General features: G+C 38.5%; 1 protein-coding gene across 1 annotated transcript; it reads left to right on the forward strand.

The window, feature by feature from the left end:
* Window positions 1-1,454: 1,454 nt before the first annotated feature.
* LOC126484734 (xyloside xylosyltransferase 1) lies at window positions 1,455-10,895 on the forward strand. Its single transcript, XM_050108332.1, has 4 exons — window positions 1,455-1,944; window positions 2,021-2,244; window positions 2,408-2,654; window positions 9,644-10,895. The coding sequence occupies exons 1-4, from the start codon at window positions 1,522-1,524 to the stop codon at window positions 9,845-9,847; spliced, it is 1,098 nt and encodes a 365-aa protein (XP_049964289.1). The 5' UTR covers window positions 1,455-1,521; the 3' UTR covers window positions 9,848-10,895.
* Window positions 10,896-23,069: the final 12,174 nt, after the last annotated feature.

Raw genomic sequence — 23,069 nt, forward strand, 5'->3', positions numbered from 1 at the left:
GACAAAGCATTTCAGCGATTATACTTGGAACTGAGAAATACGTAAGGGAGTTTCCTAGTCGGTATGTGAAAGTTAATCAATTTTCAGTGAGTCAGTTGCATTTTATTTTATAAAATAGTTATTTAAACTTTAACCACGAAAGATTATGTGTAGATTAAATTCCTCGGACTCCACAAATTCGTGAACGTTATAGACGCCAGAACCCACTAGAAGTTGTGTTTTACAATTTTGTGTATTTTGAATCACCAGAGTCCTTCGTATCATTGTCTAATAGTTTGTTAAGAAGCTACACAAACTCTACAATTGTTTTGTTCAGATGTCAGGCTTCTCTGTTGTGCTACTAAGTCGCAGAAGCACGAATATTCGTCAATAGTTTTCATATACATTTATCATGTATTTGTAGGCTTCTTCTTCTTCTCTGTTTTCCTGCTTCTAGATGCGGTGTCCTATTCTTTATGGTTTATGATACGATGTATATTATCGGAGACTTTTTTTATCTAATAACAGACTAGACAGTCAGGACGTCAAACTCCAAATTTTTATGCAAGTAATCTTTTGAAGCGGCATTCCATATCCTATGACTTCTCTTAGTAATCATGTACAAATTTCAGCTTGCTTTTTATGAGTCAGCAGACTTTATTGCACATAAATCGCCTTATAGTACAACCACAACTCACGACATAACAAAACACACATCGCCAAAGCTGCCTGTCGGGTGCTAAACAGTGCGCGAGATTCCCACCGAACTCGGGAAGCATCGCGTCTTTACGCACCGCCTCCGTTTCATTTCAAAGAACTAACGCATACACAAATGAGCGTGCCCAGTTTGCTCTGTTAGAAATTTAAACGCATGCGCAAAGTTGAACGGAAAAAAGCCATCGTGCGGACGCACTTTACAGTTTTTAGAATAGTATACATCAGTCTTCATTAACGTTTATTGTCGTCGACAGCATATGTCACTTAACTCACTACAGAAAACCATAGTTAAATATATGACGTATTACATGAAAACAGGATACACAGTGTCAAATTCAGGGAAAATTAAATAGAGATAATTAGATATTTCCTTATTTTGGCTTGGATGCTTCCGGCGAGGCTTAAAGGTCGCGGCACTTAACAACTTGTTGCTGTAAAAATCGATATGAAGCTATCGATCATTCGCTCATAAACAACTTTCATTACAAATAAGGAAGAGAGTATTACAGAGTATTTGAATTAACGAGGGTTAATTGCGACTAGTTAATATAAGACGCATAAATGAGTTCCCATAATAAGTAATTATTATATCTGAGATTATGTTTTCTATAATGTTACGCTAATCCAAATAATTTAGTCTCAAAAAATATTTCTTCAATACAATTGCCACAAATTTATGATGTTTATGTATACGTTTTCCGATCGAGCAATCGATCTTCAGTGTGTCGAGATATTGTATTCGATTGTATCGAAAGGTGGCCTGACTGCTGTGGTATTTGGAAGCGTTTGTGTGTTTGACCTGCTGATCATGAAAGTGGAGTCTTCATGCGTATGTTGTATAAGGTTCTAATAAATTTAATAGCCGTAGCCACGTTGCTTATTCTGTTGTATGGATTAATAACATCGGAACTACAAGTTAACAGAAAAACAGTGTCTCGCGAAAACAGGACGCTGTCACTCGTCGGACTTAACAAGAAACATGAAACAAAGGCGCGAATTTCTAATGTCACTTCAGCGACAAGAGCGGACAAACGGACTAGTGAAGCAGAACCTATCAATGTATGGTGCACATTTACCAAAGTTCAAAGTAATTATCAGATGAAAATGAAATTCAAAACGTTTCTGCTCTCAATGTTGGAGCACTCTTCTGTCAGAATTAATCTGCACGTAATAACTGACAGTTCCAGTAGGAGTAGTGGAGAGGATGTGATACATAGTGTTCAGAACACGAATAAGAAATATTTTACGGTAATTTTTCACTTCATGTTAAATATGTTCTTTATAATAGTGTAATAACGACTGCTGACAAAACATTTCGTTTCAGGTGTCATATTATGATATAGATGAAGCTACAGATCGTGTGTCTGACATTGTTGCTGCTATGCAGCCACATTTCAGCTCACAGCCGGGATCTTACTATAGCGATGCATTATTCTTTTTGTCACTTGGTTTGCACAGAATAGCTGAACAACAAGAGCGTGCTATTATGTTTGATATTGATACCAAATTTCTAGCTGATGTAGCAGACTTATTCAGGGAATTTGACAGGTGAGACCCTAAAATGTCGTTTTGAAATAATGTCAGGAACCTTCCTATTGAGCTGAAGGAAGTAATGTTTCAGTTTGGCATATTGCTACTTGTTAGTGCTTAGCTTTATCAGAACAATTTGTCTTGAAAGGAAAGTTCTGTGCAATGGAATGTGAATTCACAGTTTTGGCAGAAAAACTGTATTGGGGATGGCACCAGAATTGACACCAGTTTATCATCATGTGCTGCACTCATACAGACGAAAGCATAAAGGAACGTTATTTGGTGATCCTCCTTCCCGGGGCGGATTTCCTGGTGTGAACAGTGGTGTAGTACTTCTCCATCTGAAACAAATGCGTAAATCGGAGGAGTACCATAGGCTACTCCAGTCACAGTCTGTCACACAGCTTGCTTCAAAATACAATTTCAAGGTAAGCTGTCCAACATCATGAGGAGTAGGAGGTGGACAATTTGATAAGGACCTGCTATTAACAAAAACTGAAGGCCAGTCTCTTGTATCAATAATCTCCCAACCACATTTGGAATTACTCCTTTTACGTGTTCAATATAGCATTGAAAGATGTGTTTTCATGAACAAAAGGGATGTGCTGATAATAAATCTTCCAACAGTGTACCGATGTTCAATGCTTGCTGTAATTTTGTGTAAGATATGGTGATAATGCAGATATCAACAACTAGTTTTAAATGAAAGTATTGGAGTAACAGTTTGTGGGAATTTAATATAAAATGTTATACAAATTTTTTTCATAACCAGGGCTTTTTTCACTTAAAAATCAATGTGTTTTTTTTATTAATTTTCTACCTTAATCTTGTGTTATGAAGTGCTTTCTTATGTAATAATCAGTCTCATTGGCATTTTCGTTGGCATTCTGTCAATTATTTGTGGAGGGGCAAATCAGGTCACCATACAATAATGAGCAGTGCAATCTTCAGCCTTAAATTCAGAACCTGTGACAAGTTACTCACTGATCTGAAACATGAAATTGTAAAGAAGGTGAAGAGCTCATCAAAGTGGAGAATATTTTTCAAATGTAGGGTGGGGAGTAGTATATTTGAAAGAAACAACCCACTACTGACCTGTAGGTCAATATCTCCTTGCTATATTCCCTATTTCCACAGGCATACCATTTGAAACAAATTGTCTTCATATAACTTTGTCATTGGCTAATCTGAGTTTTTGTACCTGCCTCAAGAACATGCTTAAAGTTCCAAGACTAAATACTATATGTAACTACTGTTCATCAACTGCTGTAAGAAGCTAACAGTGTCATAAAAAAAATTGATTTGTTCCAGGAACAGCAGCAGTCAGTCCTCTTCAGATTACTCCATATCTTCTTGAAATGATGTTTGCTGACTGGAGAAAATCCAATTTATCATATCAACTGAGTGTCACTGAAAACTACTAATATAAATAAGCATGCGTACATCTTTGCTGATGACATGTTTTATGTGACACTACTCAGAACGCATTGTTCTCTGTGCAAAGGGCACAGATAGGCCAGTGGTGCAGAGGAGACACTGATTCATGTTTTTATTTTGTTTTTGGTGGTACTTGGGTGCAGTAGGTTTGTTTCGGGTCAACCCAAGTTTGCGATGCTACCTGTCTGCTTTGATCTGTGACATAACTGTGTGGTTGACATGGTAGTCGAGGAGTTTATTTGAAATGGAGGGTGTGTTGGGAGTATGTGGTCGTGTTCCCTAGGGTGGGATGTTTGTTTCAAAATTGTGTGTAACTGATGTTATTCTTTGGATTGTGTGGATAGTGTTTGAGAGGATAATATTGGAAGAACAAATTATTGAGGCCTTCTTAGCCACTTGTTGAGAAACAATCTGTTGGCTTCTGTCTTGGGTCATTTGACCATCTTTGTTTGATGATTTTTCTGTCCATTGTTTGGTGTCTTCTCAAATGTTTTGCCACCACACATCTGTCAAGCCAGTGCCTAAGGGCCTTTGCCTGGTCATTACTGCTGTAGTTCTCCTCTTGCTACCTGCAGTGGTCATTTACTGCAGCACGGGAATCCCAACGTCCATTTGACTTCAGGCTTTCCTCTTTCTTGTTGAAGTTGTTGTCAGGTGTTGCATCTGAGATCAGAGGTGATGCAGCTGACATATTCATTCATAATCCCTCATTTTAGACTTGGTTGGGGATATGACTGTTTGTACAGGAAACAATTTATTTGTGTAAGTTTTTGATACATGCTGTGTCCCAGGTTCTCACCACCCCTTGTAACCAGTACAGCTAGAAAGGGCAACTGTTGGTTCTTTCCTGCCTCCGTGGTAAATTTTATATTGGTATGGAGACTGACGGGAAAATCGGAGGAAGTCACTGAGTAGTTCCTCAATGTGGCTCCACACAACTAAGGTGTTAGCAATGTACCTGTACCACACCTTAGGTTTATAAGGTACTAAGTCCAGCACGTTTGTTTCGAAATGTCCAATGAAGAAATTAGATACCACTGGATTGTGTGAACTATTCGTGATAACACTTACCATTTGTTCATAGAAATTGTCATTTCACATGAAGTACCTCACAGTAAGACACAGAGAAAGAGCTTGGTGATGTCATGTGGGGAAAATGGAACAGATATGCTCCAGAGAACCATTGGGTTGCACTTTGGTAAAATAACACCCTGAAGCATAGTGATCCAAGCGTTTTTGCAGTTCATACGTCAGTGAGCCATGGGTGCTCCCCTAAGACGGATCATGAGACACTTCATGTACTTTTTTCTTATTTAGAGTATTGATTTTGTGATTTTAGTGTTTGATTTGAAAGAGACGAATTATTAAAAGACTAAGGTACAAATACTAAGAAGCAGTAGTTAATATGCCAAGTACTCTTCAAGATTTTCTTGGTTCATTCCACAAATATTTCTAGTGCATAGTTTTGGACTTGATGACTGAAGCATGTCGGGTGAGATGCTTCAGAATATTAGTATGATACTGCAAATGCAATGGAATTAAATTACACTAGTTTTATTCTTGCATTACCTAAGTGCAACAACATTTGCATCACAAAGATTTGTTTAGTAACAATATAATGAAAAGGATAGTTACTACTCACGGTATAATGTTGATGCTGAGTCACAGAAAGGAACAACAAAAGACTGTCAGAAAGTCAGCTTTTGGCCAACAAGGCCTGTTTCTGGCAGCTGGAGCCAGACTGCGAGCAGCAGTGCATTATGGGAGAGCCAACCAGTTTGGGGTAAGGAGGAGGCTGGGGCGGGAAGGCGGAGAAATAGCAGGGTGGGGATGGGGGATGTTAAAGTGCTGCTGGGAGTGTAGAGGGTAAGGCAGCTAGATGCATTATGGAGGTTAGACAGGTGGATGATGGGGGGGGGGGGGGGTAGCGGAAAAGAAGAGAAAAAAGACTGGATGTGTTGATGGAACAGAGAGGGATGTATAGTGCTAGAATGGGAACAGGGAAGGGGCTAGATGGGCAAGGACAGTGTCTAACGAAGGTTGAGATGAGGAGGTTGTGGGAATGTAGGCAATATTGCAGGGAGATTTCCAACCTGAACAATTCAGAAAAGCTGGTGTTCGTGGGAAGAATCCAGATGGCACAGGCTTTGAAGCAGTCATTGAAATGAAGGACATTGTTTTGAGCCAGGGTGCACTGCAAGAGGGTGGTCCAATTGTTTCTTGGCCACAGTTTGCCAGTGGCCATTCATGCAGACAGACAGCTTGTTGCTGTTGATGTAGAATGCAGCCCAGCGGTTGCAGCTTAGCCTGTAGATCACATGACTGGTTTCACAGGTAGCCCTGCCTTTGATGGGTTAAGTGGTGATTGTGACCGGACTGGAATAGGTAGTGGTGGGAGGATGTACAGGACAGGTCTTGCATCTAGGTCTGTTACAGGGATATGAGCCATGAGGCAAGTGGTTGGGAGCAGGGGTTGTGTGAGGATGGATGAGGATAATATGTAGTTTCGGTGGGCAGCAGAATACCCTTGTGGGAGGGTTGGGAAGGATAGTGGGTAGGACATCTCATTTCAGGGCATGACGGGAGGCTGTTGAAACCCTTGCGGAAAATGTAATTCAGTTGCTCCAGTCCTAGGTGGTTCTGAGTCAAGAGAGGAATGCTCCTCTGTGGCCAAACGGTGGGATTCTGGGAGGTGTTGGTTGACAAGAAAGTTAAGGCACAGGAGATCTGTTTCTGTGCAAGGTTGGGAGTTTAATTACGATCTGTATGGGCCTCAATGAGAGCATTGGTATATTTCAAGTGGAACAGCTTATCACTAAAGATCTGATGGCCATGTTTAGGCATTTCAGGAGTTCGGCTTTTACCGGTAACGTAAGAAACATGGGACAAATAGCATAAAGAACATGGTGATTATAACATGTCATTGTTTTTTGTCCACCTGCTGAAATAAAGCAGTGCTCTGAAAGCTAGCAGGTTTTCTTACTGTCTGTCGATGACTCATACAGCCTCAAAAGAAATTCTAGTGGAGCAACACATGAAATTGGTTCCCAACTGAATGAACACCTGTTGAATATCAGAATCTTCCCTGTTGACATTTTTCTCAGTTAGAGATTATTATCGACCAGTTCACAGAATTTGCTGGAACACAATAATATAATGTAATTAAATGGATGTTGCAATGAAGTTTATACATGTTTGAAAGATCACAGAAAATCTAGTTATCTATATTATCTAAAGAATTAAGTGCATACTCAATATTTGTGTAAATAGCCATTTCAATACCAAACCACTTTCAAATCCAAACTATGACTTTGATAATTCTATTGGTAGTCAGATGCCTAAGAAGCCTCTTATGTATTAGGTTTTCTAAAGTTTGGAGTATGTAGACAAGTGACTCACTGGAAGTTTGTTGATTATTTCTTTAGCCTCTTTCTTATACAGTGGCTTAACATAAGCATATTTCAACATCTCAGGAAAGGTACGACTACTATTCAGAATGACTCTTATATTCTGTGGATATTTTATCATGATCACTAGATGTTTTTAACAGTTTTATGATAGAGAAATTACTTCTAGTCATATTTGTGCTACTAAAGATGTTTGTGAATGCACAGCAGAATTTACACAACTTGACGACCCTGCCTTATCAGTAACATAAAGTTGTCTTCATTGTTTTAAATATGTTACCAATGTACCGTTTACTCTTAAAACTATCTCTCTCTCTCTCTCTTTCAAAGCATTAATCCCGACGTGCGGTGTCTGCTGTTATGGTCAACTGAATGTGGTGTGTGTTTTAAGGGCTGGCCGGATGCCCTTCCTGTCGCCACTACTCTTAAAGCTGTCTGCTATTCTGTATTCTCTTTTTTAATAAAATCTGTATAGAAATCACTACCATCCACTATTTCTCTGTTTAGCGTTAATAGGTCAACAGGGCTTTAAAGTAGTTTTAACCTGTTCATACATTTCTTGCTTATGTTCAGTATATAGATGCTGTTATAAAAACTTTGGGAAGAAGTTCAACATCTGTCACATGTGCTTCCAAATGCTACTCTAACAAAATTTATTAATATCAACTTTATTAAATGTGTTCAGAATTACAGACAAAATATGGCTAATCATTACTCACCTTCAGGAGGTGACATTATAAATAGGCCCTACTGTCAATAGACACACAAAAGTAGAAAAACCTGTCCTGTCTTCTGGAATGGTTAGTGGTTGAGGAAGGTTGGAAAGGAGGAGCATATAGGAGAAAAAGGAGAATTTCTCTTTCTCTGCCTATTCTTTGCAGATGGGTGTATCACTGCTGAAAAACATCTTTAAGGTGTTGCAACCTGTTTTTCTGTATACTTCTTTGACTGGATCTTGGTTCATCCTGCAATAATTGGCCAACAGTGATAGTACATCTAACATTTCTAGCAACATCTGTGTTTTTATTGACTTTCCTAGCACAAATAGAACAAACTTTGGTTTCAAAGGTAACTGTAAACTTCAACATCAGCTAACAATTTGTAGTTACATAATGTAAGAACATTGCATGAAAGTCCTCAGTCACACATGGGAGTGGCACTAAATGAAGGATAACATGGTACAATACTAGAGAAGGGAAGTTGCTACTCACCATATAGCAGAGATGCTGAGTCGCGATTCGCACAAGAAAAAGATTCACACAATTATAGCTTTCGGCCATTAAGGCCTTTGTCGGCAGTAGACACACATACGCGCGCGCACACACACACACACACACACACACACACACACACACACACACACACACAAATGCAACATGCACACACATCTGCAGTCTCAGAGAGCTGAAACCACACTGCCACTGGTACATAGTTTTACACACTTTTCAGGAGCATCAGTCTGCCCTTTGCCCTGCCCACTGGATTGTTTTAAACAGTTGTATTAAAGCAACAGAGTTGTTATCCATAGCAGTGGGTAAAATTAAGTATATGGAATAAAACATTCTTTATTAACAAGTATTTCAAACAAAATGAAATTCATTTGAAGTTGGTAAGAGTGCGCAGGGTCTCAGTCATTGTAAGATGTGCATCATATGGTACAGGAGGAATCAAAGATCAAGAAATAGCTGAGAATAAACATTTTAAAAGAACAAGCAAAACGTTTTTAGGGAGGACATTATAAAAAAATATTTGGAAATTATGGCTCCCTTGTTTGCACAAGCAGTAATCTAAAATGCATGTAGTTGAAAACTACTGAATTTTTCTCCTCCATCATAATACTAATTTGTTGTTGCGTATAACACAGATTCATCAGTACACGCCAGTAACCAACGCGCAGTTGAAACAGTGGACATAATCTGGTTAGTCAGCAATAAAAGTGGTTAAATCAGTTTCATTAGAAAGAAAGATTTAATCTCTCAAGTTTTCAACACACTGTAGGTGTTTCCTTAAAGACCAACCTGAAGGGATATACAGCAAAACAAGAGAATATTATTCTAATCAATTTATCACACTGGATGCCAAAATTCATGTGAATATATCTGGTGTGTTGGAGCAAGAGGTATTTTTTATTATTATTTTTTGTTAAGCCACTGTACCTGCCAATAAGTGTTTCAGTTAGTGGGAAAAATTGGAAGATGCATTAATAACAGCATTTTTGTTTACATGAGAATGCCAATGATCTCACACACATTTCACGCACCTATGAAGAATCACTTTAGGGCTCGTACAAAGGCATTGGAGATACTGAGATAAATTATTAGCCTTTGACAAAATTATAATGACAAACCAAAGTATTTTTTGAAATTTTTTGTTGTTAGAGGCATAACTTTTCAAGACAATACATATATAAAACCTATAATGGTATCACATTCACAAGAGCAGATTTTTTATTCATTTCAAAATTTAGAAACTGAAATGTGTAAAGTGTTAAACATTAGCTATTTATTTTGTATGTACATTACTTCACACAGTTTCAAGTAATTGTTGATTTTGCAGTGTGTTTCACTTTCCAGGGACACTTGGGAGACCAGGACTTCGTTACTCTCCTTGCCTGGGAAAGACCGGAGTTCGTGAAAATATTACCTTGCAACTGGAACAGGCAGCTGTGCACCTGGTGGAGAGATCATGGATATCGTGATGTCTTTGACCAGTTTTTTGAGTGTTCAGGTCCCATATACCTCTACCATGGAAACTGCAACACACCAATCCCTGCCTAGTCAGATGATTCAAATGATGATTTCATGAGTTACCTCGAATATTATTATCATTGACCTAGTCTTATTATTTGTAGATATTAGTTTTGTCTGAACACATCACTATCATGTAACTATGATACCAGGATTTTTCACGACAAATCAAAGTAGATCATGCTTTAACAGCATTTGTGAAAGAAAGCAAGTCAGTCTCTCTCTCTCTCTCTCTCTCTCTCTCTCTCTCTCTCTCTCTCTCTCTCTCTCTCTCTCTCTCTGATAATCTCCTCCTGATGGCGTATTTTCAGATGGAAAGGGGGGGGGGGGGTGCTCTCCTAGCATCAACAGTAGATAATAGGACTTAGTTTGAGAGTAATAAGGAAAGCCATTTTGTCTATGATGCTTGAAGTTCATCAGTTCATATCTGGTTAATTTAAATGAAGTAGTGTTTTCTGAAGTTACTGCTGTACTGCTTGAATGCAAGCTGATTGACCAACTGATCATCAGAATTAAGTTTGTAAGTTTATGGGCCTGTTGTAGTACCAAGTCAGCTGTGCATCAGGCACTCAAATATGTCAAAATATGTGATATTAGAAATTAAAAAGCATACCTCAGTCATGTAAATACTTAATTTTATAAGATGTACTTCATTAAATAGTGTTGATTCAGTAATAAAACATATTAACAGGAGTAAGATTCTCATTTTTGTTCACTCCTGTGATACATAAAGTATCGTTTCATATGGACTTCAAAATTTTTTTTATTTAAAAAAACTGAAAGTAGTCATAATGTGTAAGTTCACTATGTGAACAGAATCTCTTGAAAGTAGTTAATTATGTTTGTAGTTTTCATCATTTATACCTCAGACGCTAGTCTCGTAAGTTTCAAAATAAAGTCTTCCAGTGTACTGTACATGCTGTGCAAACACTTGAAATAACATTTTTCTGGTTTACATTGTAAGAAAACAGTGAATTTTTATGTAATAGTATTTGACCATACATAATACAAATTTGATATCAACTGGTGTAACATTGCTGCAAAACTTTGAGGCTATTATGTACCTGCTGTGATTCAAATAAACTTGCATATACATTCAAATAAGCTTACTTACGAGAAAGCGATGAAGGCTGCCTTACTACTTTGATTTTGTCCTTTCTGGCCAGTACCTTCTCACTGTACTGCAGAGCTTTTGCATTATAGACCTATTCAATTCCCATGTGCAGCACAGGAAGTACAATCATTTGATACCTTTGTATAAGGAGGCTTAAGGCCAAATATACCTAATTCTATCTACATCTTTAGCTGTATGTCCACAAGCCACTGTATAGAGCATGGCGGAGGATACATTGCACGAGTATTATCAGTTTTCTGTCATATTCCATTCGCATACTGAGCAAGGGGAAACATTGTTTGTGTGTGTCTATAAATGCCCTAATCTCTCTTATTTTATTCTCGTGGCCCCTAAGAGATATATATAATGGTCACATTGTGTTGTCAGACAGTCTTCTCCAAATACAGATAATGCAAATATAATCAACAGTATTTCGTGAGAACTACATTGTCCTTCTTCTAAGGATTCCCATTTAATTTAATCATAGTTCCACATCTCTGTATTGACTTCATGCCTATTTTCTTGCCTATTTGACAAGGACTTCAAATGTTAGAACAGTACTCTAAAATTTGTTGCATTGGTGTCTTGTATGTGATTTCTTGACAGGTGCGCTGCATTTTCAAAGAACCCTTCCAACAAATATGTTTTCAATTCACCCTTTCTAATACTGATTTCACATTATTGGCCCATTTCATATCACTGCTTTGTACCACCACCTCATTTCTATGATGTTGCATGACCAAGATGTTCGCCTCAGTCTTGTAATGTGCTACGATCAGATTATTTCCCTTTGTTATAAGCAGCATCTTACATTTAACTACATTCAGATAGAGTAGCCATTCATTACACGAAAATGGAAATTTTGGCTGAGTCTTCCTTCATTTTCTTATGATCATTCCGTACACCATAGCTTTGTCAGCAAACGATCTGATAGTGCTGCTGACTTTCCTGATAAATCACTTGTGTATACTAAAAGCAGTGTAGTGTAACATCACTTTGGTAAAGTGATAATACCCATTGTTTACCTAACTGACTAATGATGATCATGACAGTTGACCGTAATTTTATTAGTTAAATAATTTAGGTTCTCAAACTTTTTAGAACTTACTGTTTGTGCATGTAAACTCGTACAGATGAGTGCAGCGCATCTGCAGGGTTGGAGAGTGGTTGCAGTTTTACCAAGATCTGGGTTACTTGTTGGACATTCAGTTATTCCATGCTACAGCATCCTAGCTTGAAGGAGCGTAGCGAGTAAGGAGCCCCGGGGCAATGAGGATTCTCATTGTCTGCAACATACGAGATGTTAGCATTCCTTTATACCTCAAGCTGTCGGTTTGAAATTTACATGGAGTTTGAGAGATTATTGTAGTGTTCCTTATAGTCATTCTCTTCAGGAGTACGATAATGTCATGTTACTCTGAGATGTGGTTTTATTTGTTTTTGAAATTGGGCATGTTGCTGTATTATTGACTTCCCGCAACTACTGTAGGCTTAGGAAAACAAATTCTGAACTTTTCAAGCTTTTTTCAACAGTCATAAAGTAGTGACATGGTATGAAGTAATATCCTGAGATTACAGCTCACGAACAAATAGGAAGGTACAACCACGGGGAGCACCACATTCCGGCACTCTTGTGAGTAGGCCTCAGAACAAATATTACTGTAATTCATTGAACTTGGTGAGTGATTAATAATAATAATAATAATAATAATAATAATAATAATAATAATAATAATCGGAAAATCAAATTAATAAAGATTTGTGATTTTTAATTGGAGATTTACTGTGAATTCAGAGCTTTTTGTCATTGTCAATGGAATCTGCAGCAAAATATTATGACTTAAATAAGATTAAGCTAGAGGTGCATTTGGATTACCAGCCCTCTTTGTGGCCTAGTCTACATTTGTTGTTTGATGTTGTTTTCAGTCCTGAGACTGGTAGGATGCAGCTCTCCATGCTACTCTATCCTGCACAAGCTTCTTCATCTCCCAGTGCCTACTGCAGCCTACATCCTTCTGAATCTGCTTAGTGTATTCATCTCTTGGTCTCCCTGTACGATTTTTACCCTCCACGCTGCCCTCCAGTACCAAATTGGTGATCCCTTGATGCCTCAGAACATGGCCTACCAACCGATCCCTTCTTCTAGTCAAGTTGTGCCACAAACTCCTCTTCTCCCCAATTCTATTCAATACCCCCTCATTAGTTATGTGATCTACCCATCTAATCTTCAGCATTCTTCTGTAGCACCACATTTCAAAAGCTTCTATTCTCTTCTTGTCCAAACGATTTATCGTCCATGTTTCACTTCCATACATGGCTACACTCCATACAAATACTATCAGAAACGACTTCCTGGCCCTTAAATCAATACTCAGTGTTGACAAATTTCTGTTCTTCAGAAACGCTTTCCTTGCCATTGCCAGTCTACATTTTGTATCCTCTCTACTTCGACCATCGTCAGTTATTTTGCTCCCCAAATAGCAAAACTCCTTTACTACTTTAAGTGTCTCATTTCTCAATCTAATTCCCTCAGCATCACCCGAGTTAACTCGACTACATTCCATTATCCTTGTTTTGCTTTTGTTGATTTCATCTTATACCCTCCTTTCAAGACACTATCCATTCCATTCAACTGCTCTTCCAAGTCCTTTGCTGTCTCTGACAGAATTACAATGTCATCAGGGAACCTCAAAGTTTTTATTTCTTCTCCATGGATTTTAATACCTACTCTGAACTTTTCTTTTGTTTCCTTTACTGCTTGCTCAATATACAGATTGAATATCATCGGGGAGAGGCTACAACCCTGTCTCATTCCCTTCCCAACCACTGCTTCCCTTTCATGTCCCTCGACTCTCTATAACTGCCATCTGGTTTCTGTACAAATGGCAAATAGCCTTTCGCTCCCTGTATTTTACCCCTGCCACCTTCAGAATTTGAAAAAGAGTATTCCACTCAACATTGTCAAAAGCTTTCTCTAAGTCTACAAATGCTAGAAACATAGGTTTGCCTTTCCTTAATCTTGCTTCTAAGATAAGTCGTAGGATCAGTATTGCTTCACATGTTCCAACAATTCTACGGAATCCAAACTGATCTTCCCTGAGGTCAGCTTCTACCAGTCTTTCCATTTGTCTGTAAAGAATTCACGTTAGTATTTTGCAGCTGTGACTTATTCAACTGATAGTTCGGTAATTTTCACATCTGTCAACACCTGCTTTCTTTGGGATTGGAATTATTATATTCTTCTTTAAGTCTGAGGGAATTTCGCCTGTCTCATATATCTCACTCACTAGATAGTAGAGCTTTGTTAGGCCTGGCTCTCCCAAGGCTGTCAGTAGTTCTAATGGAATGTTGTCTACTCCCGGGACCTTGTTTCGACTTACGTTTTTCAGTGCTCTATCAAACTCTTCACGCAGTATCACATCTCTCATTTCATCTTCATCTACCTCCTCTTCCATTTCTATAATATTGTCCTCAAGAACGTCGCCCCTGTGTAGACCCTCTATATACTCCTTCCACCTTTCTGCTTTCCCTTCTTTACTTAGAATTGGGTTTCCATCTGAGCTCTTGATATTCATGCTAGTGGTTCTCTTTTCTCCAAAGGTCTGTTTAATTTTCCTGTAGGCAGTATCTATCTTACCCCTCGTGAGATAAGCCTCTACATCCTTACATTTGTCCTCTAGCCAACCCTGCTGAGCCATTTTGCACTTCCTGTCGATCTCATTTTTGAGACGTTTGTATTCCTTTTTGCCTGCTTCATTTACTGCATTTTCGTATTTTCTCCTTTCATCAATTAAATTCAATATTTCTTCTGTTACCCAAGGATTTCTACTAGCCCTCGTCTTTTTACCTACTTGTTCCTCTGCTGCCTTCACTACTTCATTCCTCAAAGCTAATCATTCTTCATCTACTGTATTTGTTTCCCCCATTCCTGTCAATTGTTCCCTTATGCTCTCCCTCAAACTCTGTACAACCTCTGGTTTAGTCAGCTTATCCAAGTCCCATCTTCTTAAACTCCCACCTTTTTGCAGTTTCTTCAGTTTTAATCTACATTTCATAACCAATAGATTGTGGTCAGAGTCCACATCTACCCCTGGAAATGTCTTACAATTTAAAATCTGGTTCCTAAATCTCTGTCTTACCATTATATAATCTATCTGAAACCTTTTAGTATCTCCAGGGTTCTTCTATGCATACAACCTTCTTTCATGATTCTTGAACCAAGTGTTAGCTATGATTAAGTTATGCTCTGTGCAAAATTCTACCAGGTGGCTTCCTCTTTCATTTCTTACCCCCAATCCATATTCACATACTATGTTTCCTTCTCTCCCTTTTCCTACTCTCAAATTCCAGTCACTCATGACTATTAAATTTTCGTCTCCCTTCACTGCCTGAATAATTTCTTTTGTCTCGTCATACATTTCATCAATTTCTTCATCATCTGCAGAGCTAGTTGGCATATAAACTTGTACTATTGTAGTAGGCATGGGCTTTGTGTCTATCTTGGCCACAATAATGCGTTCACTATGCTGTTTGTAGTAGCTCACCCGCACTCCTATTTTTTTTATTCATTATTAAACCTACTCCTGCGTTACCCTATTTGATTTTGTATTTATAACCCTGTATTCACCTGACCAAAAGTCTTGTTCCTCCTGCCACCGAACTTCACTAATTCCCACTATATCTAACTTTAACCTTTCCATTTCCCTTTTTAAATTTTCTAACCTACCTGCCCGATTAAGGGATCTGACATTCCACACTCTGATCCGTAGAATGCCAATTTTTTTTCTCTTGATAACGACGTCCTCTTGAGTAATTCCTGCCCAGAGATCCAAATGGGGGACTATTTTACCTCCGGAATATTTTACCCAAGAGGATGCCATCTTCATTTAATCATACAGTAAAGCTGCATGCCCTCGGGAAAAATTACGGCTGTAGTTTCCCCTTGCTTTCAGCCGTTCGCAGTACCACAACAGCAAGGCCGTTTTGGTTAGTGTTACAGGGCCAGATCAGTCAATCATCCAGACTGTTGCCCCTGCAACTACTGAAAAGGCTGCTGCCCCTCTTCAGGAACCACACATTTGTCTGGCCTCTCAACAGATACCACTCCGTTGTGGTTGCACCTACGGTATGGCTATCTGTATCGTTGAGGCACGCAAGCCTCCCCACGAATGGCAAGGTCCATGGATCATGGGGGGAGTCTACATTTATAGATCAATTAAAGCTTTTTGCCTGTAGATAATGGACAAAATATTTAAGGATGGTTTATACATAGAGAATTTAAATTGGTATTACACTGAAATGCCCCAGTGTAGAATGGCCAAGTCAGTGTAACTAAAGGAACACAATCAATAGGGAATTACTATGTTCATTTTTAATTTTATAATGATAAACTTAATTATATTTGTTACGTTTTTATATTCTGTGGTTGTGGCAACATCGTTCGTTAAGACTAGAGATATGTGGTGTTGCACATGTTTGGTAACCTATGAATTGTATTCACAGTTGCGAATATGGACAACCATCAACTGTATAATGGAATGACTTCAATGAAAATTTGCGCTGGACTGGGACTTGAACCCAGATTTCCCACTATCGCAAGTGGTTGCCTTACCATTAGGCTATCCGTGTACGCTTCATGGCCAGTCCCAAACTTCCATCCGTCATCAAACATGTAAACAGTACTTCAGTTCACACATGCTGAACAACCTGACTGACCATTTTCTGTGCCTGTTAAGACCTTAGCTCACAGAACTGATAAAGCATTTTATTTAGACCCTCCGCTAAGTGCAAGACGAGGGCACTGATCAGTGCTTAGTACCCTCATAGTCATTCAGTGTGTGTGGTGGATGTGGCATGAAGTAAACTGTTTCTTGACCCACCTTTGAAGTCTCTTCCTCCTGGTACACATGTTGGCACAGATTGGCAGACACTGTGAATCAGGTGCTGCCAGTGAAATATTGTTGGTAATGTCAGCTGCTGTCCTGCGTAGAACAGAATACCATCTGGTATTCCCGTATTGTCCTTCAGATGCCACAGAATAATGAGGGATATGTGAAAATTTCTCAGCATGCCATTTGACATTTTTCTTAAGTAAAAACTCACTTTATTGAGCCGTGTTGTAGGTCAGTATACTTTTTCCAGCTTTTTTTCCAATGTTTGAACGTTAGGTGTTTCCAAATCACTGAGTGCCAGATCCATGCATATTTGCTGCAGTCCACTTGTCCCTATAAGAGACATGTTCACTTGAGTTACATTTTCCACAGGCATGTTCTTGTAATGGCACATGTGCATTTAAGGCCTACTTTGAAACCCAGTGTATTCATTTTGCGCTAAGAGTGTGGAGGCATGACAGACATGGTTGTCAACACAGTGCTTGAAGAGGAGGCATAAGCATGGCCGGAAAGTCTACTGTCAACAAACTTACGGCATACTGTAAGGGATATGGGTGTAAGCCATTCCCACAATTTTGGCATGTGTGGCATAAAGGTGATCACCTTCAAAAGGTTTCCACCCTTAACTCTGATAATTTCCCATGTCAAACTGAATTCTGCCACTGCTTTTTGCAAAAGTGTGCCATTCAATTGGACTTTCCGAACCGTGTACTTTCTCCAGATGTGGCATCCTTTATACGAGAGGGTATGTTGAACAGCCAATATCAACAATTGCAAGTACAAGAGACTCTGCTCACAACCTTTTGTGTGTGGTCAGCAAGATCAGTTCACAGTCAACATTTGGGTCGGTTTGGTAGGTGATAATCTTGTTGCTCCATGCATGTTCCCCCATCAGCTGAACACAGACAGATACTTAATCTTTTTATGACAAACTCTGCCAGAGTTGTTGGAATGTGTTCAACTCAACATGCGACAGCAAATGTGGTACCAACACAGTGGTGCACCAGAGCACTTTGCACTTTGCCTTACCTTACTGTGTGATTATGAGCAAATGCATTTGGATAAAACCTTTGGTGAGAACTGGATAGAGCATGGTGGGTTGCTGGAACGGCCTGTACATTCCCCCAACTTGAAGCCCATTAGTTTTTTCTTGTTTGCCCACCTCAAATCTGTTGTCTATGAAAAACCCACTGAGACTGATGAAGAGCTCATAGTGTGCATTATGACAGCCTCTAATGCAATTTACACTTTGCCTCAAGCGTTAGAAAGTGTGTGATAGTCACTCCGTCGTTCCATGGCATGCGTTCAAGGAGGGCATAATTATGAGCACTTCATGTAACTGTTTCCAAATAGAGATTACAAAACTTCTCATGTACCTTGATGACAAAAATACATTGAAAACATTGCCCTGCAGACCTGCTACCATGATGGCTCAGATGGTATGTTGTGTACCTACCCTCTTGGCACTGCACAACACTAAACAGTGCCTGGCGCCTTACACTGAGGAATGCAGGCATGGGTTGCTATGTGAAATATGCTTGGTGCGAGCTACTGTACCAGCCCTTTCATTTTATACATTAATTTTAGATACACGCTGTCTAAAGGGCAATGTCCTGACTGACTGACTCACTCACTCACTCACTCACTCACTCACTCACTCAGCATCGCCTAACTCAAACCACAACGAAAGAAACTTGAAATTTGCAGAGATGTTGATCTTATACTATAGCAATGTTTATGAAGGAATTTTTCGAAATTCCACCCCTAAGAGGGTGAAATAGGGGATGAAACGTTTTTTGAACAATGTCACTATTAAGGTAATCTTGTAGCTAGTGTTTCTGGATTTTTGAAAATGTAACAATAATGGGTATGAAATAAAGGGTGAAAGTTTTTTTTTAATTAAATGTTTATTAAAGAACTACTAAAGCATTTTTAAAACTACATGTAGGAAAAGTGGTATTTTACTTCTCGGTTGGAAGTTTAACTGTAAGGGAGTGAAGTTGAACTGTGTTTCTGCTCAAGTTACGTGCTAGAGAAACCAAAGTTGCAATTTAACCACAGCTACTCAAAGGAGATAGGAAGTTAGGGATCTTTGCTAATGGACAAACTTGTGCTTGGTACATAATTTTAATTTCAACTAAAGAACAAATTTCATTATTACAGAATCAGAGTAACAATATAAAAATTTAATTCAGACCTTTGCCCTCTTAAGAAAATATGCAACTGACTTTAACTGTCTGCCCACCCCCTCCTTAAAAAGATACAAATGGAATTACCAAAGATCAAGTCTTTAAATTTGGGACGCTTGTCCTTCACCAAACTTAGAAAAACTGTGTGATTAGATCATGAATTAATACAATGAACAGTGTTTTAAAGATAATAATTAGATCTGATTGCAAAAGGATCAAAGTCAGTCACCACCATAAGCACACTATCAAGTTCATTGCTTACATAACCAAAATTTACACAATACTAATGATTCACCTTGAGTTGCTTATGAAAAGATGTCCATCCTGGGGGACAGGCCGGATATTTAACTGAAGGACGGAAGTGCGTCTTACGCACAGTGGTACTTGGAACAAATGAGTAGAAAGCAACCACCAAGCTATTTCGAAGATGATCAGGCGGCAAGCCAGGACAGAAAACAAGCCAAACACACACGATCTCAGCCTGCCCACCAAGGCGACAAACACCATCTGTCCCACATACCAGACCATTTCTGCAACAGCAAATAATCCACTTGGCGGACAAATTCAGCTTGTGATTAACCTTTTTCAAGACCATGCAAGTCTTACTAACTACGTGACTATCTGTAACATAACTGAAAACCAAACTGGGACATTTACCGAATAAAAGAACAATTAAAATTACACTGACTTAACAAAAGCTCTGCCCTTCATATTAAAAGAAAGTCTAAAACCAAAACTGGGCGAAGAGTACAATAGTTAACATACCACATCAAATTAACAATGCAAGGAACCTTTAAAACAAGCAGTAAAACTCTGTTCCCTTTTGTATTTGCTGAAATTATTAGATTCCGCTCCGCGGAAACAACACTTCGAAGCCTTAGACTTAGTAAGTTTCGTATAACACTCTCTTATTCAAAACCATCCGTAACTGATCTCTGGTAGATACAACATGCCATGATAACTTTCACAAGTTAACAGCAGAATATGAATCATACATAACTTTATGCTTCCAGTTACGCGATGAGATGATGTCCAGCATGAGGTGACGTACTCGCCACCATTTTGCATGCAAACGTTTCAACTAATCAGCACCGTGTGCGCGACAAGGTCGGTGAGGCCCAGGCACAGCGGATCGAGACAAGGGTCTGCCTTCAAAACATGTTGGCTCATTGAACGCCGACCGCAGAGAGAGAGACCCGGCCACATGGCAACCTGGAAAACCAAAGGTGGAACAGTTAGAGATAAAAGACCAGACGAGTGTCGATATCAGTGTTGCATGTGGAGCGTAACTAGCACCAGTCGCCATGGCTGAGAAGTAGTTGATGAATATTTTTAAGAAAATATTTCATTGCATTAAATTTTTAAAGCTATGAAATTTGATATTTCACTTCTCGGTTAGACGGAAAGAAATGTGTGTTGAAGGATGAAAGTTTGTATGGAAGTAAAATCACAAAAATGCAAAGGCAAGATTAACAAAAACCATGGACTCAGGCCACCAGACTTGTTTTTTGGTCAGAAATACACTCTGAAAAGATGATGCTTTTGTGGCCTTAATTAGCAAAAGTTTAGAAGGTGTTGCAGTTTATGAACAAAATAAAAATTTAATTTAAAAAAAGCAAAAAAAAAAAAAAAATATATATATATATATCTTTGCAGACTATACTGTCTGTGCAAGTGAAACAGTATTTAATACTTTGTAAACAGAACTTGAAATTGAAAAAAAATTGAGAAAAAAGTCAAATAGATTGTGAAATGATTTTCCAGAAGCAAGAAATAAAATATGTTTTAGAAACATTTGATGTGCCTTTGAATGATACTTGAAATTGTGTACAGCAAATATCATGTGTATATGTGATTGAACTTGACATTATCAGTTGGCACCTCATTTTCTGTAACTGATTTTGAGCATCATTCAATGGTTCTTCAATTTTTCTATTTTATTTCCTACTTTCAGACACATCATTTCACCAAACAGCTGACTGACTGACTCTCCCTCCCTTCCTCCCACCCTCCCCCCTGTCCCCCCTTCCCTCTCACCCGCCCTCACCCTCCTGTCCCCCCCTCACCCTCCTGTCCCCCCCCTCACCCCTCCCCCCACTCACCCTCCTGTCCCCCCCCAATCCCCCCCCCAAGTGTCTTTCCACCAACCTTTTCAACAATTTAGTGTAGGAAACATGGCAATATTTGCAATACGCTGTTTTATTCTTTTCAAGAAAACTCCATTCTTATAGCCCTGTAAAATTTGGACATTGCTGTTTTGGCAGCTGAAACCCACTTTGTCTATTTGTTGCAAGGCCAGCAACCTATACAAACTTCTTCCAATGCAGTTTCATTTAGACCATGAAATGGTTGGTGCACATCTTATTTACAATAAAAAATCAGCAGTATTTTATTTGAAACAGCTCAGAAATTCATTTTCACCATTGCTTTTCATTATAATTCAGCAAATGGGGCATCCATATGGCTGTTTTTTCATGTTTAATCCTCCAACATCATATTGTGCACTTTCACAATGTTATACGATGTCCTTAACCTGAATGATTTTCTAGAAAATTTTTGTCATAGTTTGCTGAGGGTACATGAACACTAATGTACCAGGTGTCACAATAAATTTCAAATACAAAGAAATCAGTTTGACTAGAACAAATACTTTCGTGTATTATTTTATCTACCAAGTTTAGAACTGTAAAGTCCTCTCTCATACTCTCTATGCATGGGTTTGCCAGTTTTTCTGTACAAGTATCATAATAGTTATATTGCTTTAAAAATATTGTTTCAGTAATGACATTATCAAATATGAAACAGTAATTATTATTATTATTTCCTTCCTTTCTCAGACGTTACGTCTGGTTAAAAATGGAAAGTGACGTGGACCTTGATCAAGCGAGACTTCCTTTTAACTGTACGGTATATGTTACATTGCATTTAGGAACTTTCGGGTAATTGAACATGTATCAATAATTACAGATTTCTGTAGTTGTATATGTACGTTTGGATGTAGCTGTATTGCCTTGATGTGCTGGTGGATATTGTGTGGTATGACTCCTGTAGTTGATAGTATAATTGGTATAATGTCAACTTTATCCTGATGCCACATTTCCTTGAATTCCTCAGCCAGTTGGATGTGTTTTTCAATTTTCCTCCTGTTTTCTTCTGTATATTTGTTGTATTGGGTATGGATATTTCGATTAGTTGTGTTAATTTCTTCTTTTTATTGGCAAGTATGATGTCAGGTTTGTTATGTGGTGTTGTTTTATCTGTTATAAAGGTTCTGTTCCAGTGTAATTTGTATTCATCATTCTCCAGAACATTTTGTGGTGCATACTTGATGTAGGAACGTGTTGTTTTATTAGTTTATGTTGTATGGCAAGTTGCTGATGTATTATTTTTGCTACATTGTCATGTCTTCTGGTGTATTCTGTATTTGCTAGTATTGTACATCCGCTTATGATGTGATCTACTGTTTCTATTTGTTGTTTGCAAAGTCTGCATTTATCTGTTGTGGTATTGGGATCTTTAATAATATGTTTGCTGTAATATCTGGTGTTTATTGTTTGATCCTGTATTGCAATCTTGAATCCTTCCATCTCACTGTATATATTGCCTTTTCTTAGCCATGTGTTGGATGCGTCCTGATCGATGTGTGGCTGTGTTAGATGATACAGGTGCTTGCCATGTAGTGTTTTCTTTTTCCAATTTACTTTCTTCATATCTGTTGATGTTATGTGATCTAAAGGGTTGTAGAAGTGGTTATGAAATTGCAGTGGTGTAGCTGATGTATTTATATGAGTGATTGCTTTGTGTATTTTGCTAGTTTCTGCTCGTTCTATAAAGAATTTTCTTAAATTGTCTACCTGTCCATAATTAGGTTTTCTTATGTCGATAAATCCCCTTTCTGCTTAATGTGAATCTTTCTGTTGCGGAATGTATGTGATGTATTCTATATTTGTGGCATTGTGATCGTGTAAGTGTATTGAGTGCTTATAGGTCTGTGTTACTCCATTTCACTACTCCAAATGAGTAGGTCAATATTGGTATAGCGTAAGTATTTATAGCTT

Source organism: Schistocerca serialis, chromosome 1 (assembly GCF_023864345.2).
Source record: "Schistocerca serialis cubense isolate TAMUIC-IGC-003099 chromosome 1, iqSchSeri2.2, whole genome shotgun sequence".
Taxonomy (NCBI): domain Eukaryota; kingdom Metazoa; phylum Arthropoda; class Insecta; order Orthoptera; family Acrididae; genus Schistocerca; species Schistocerca serialis.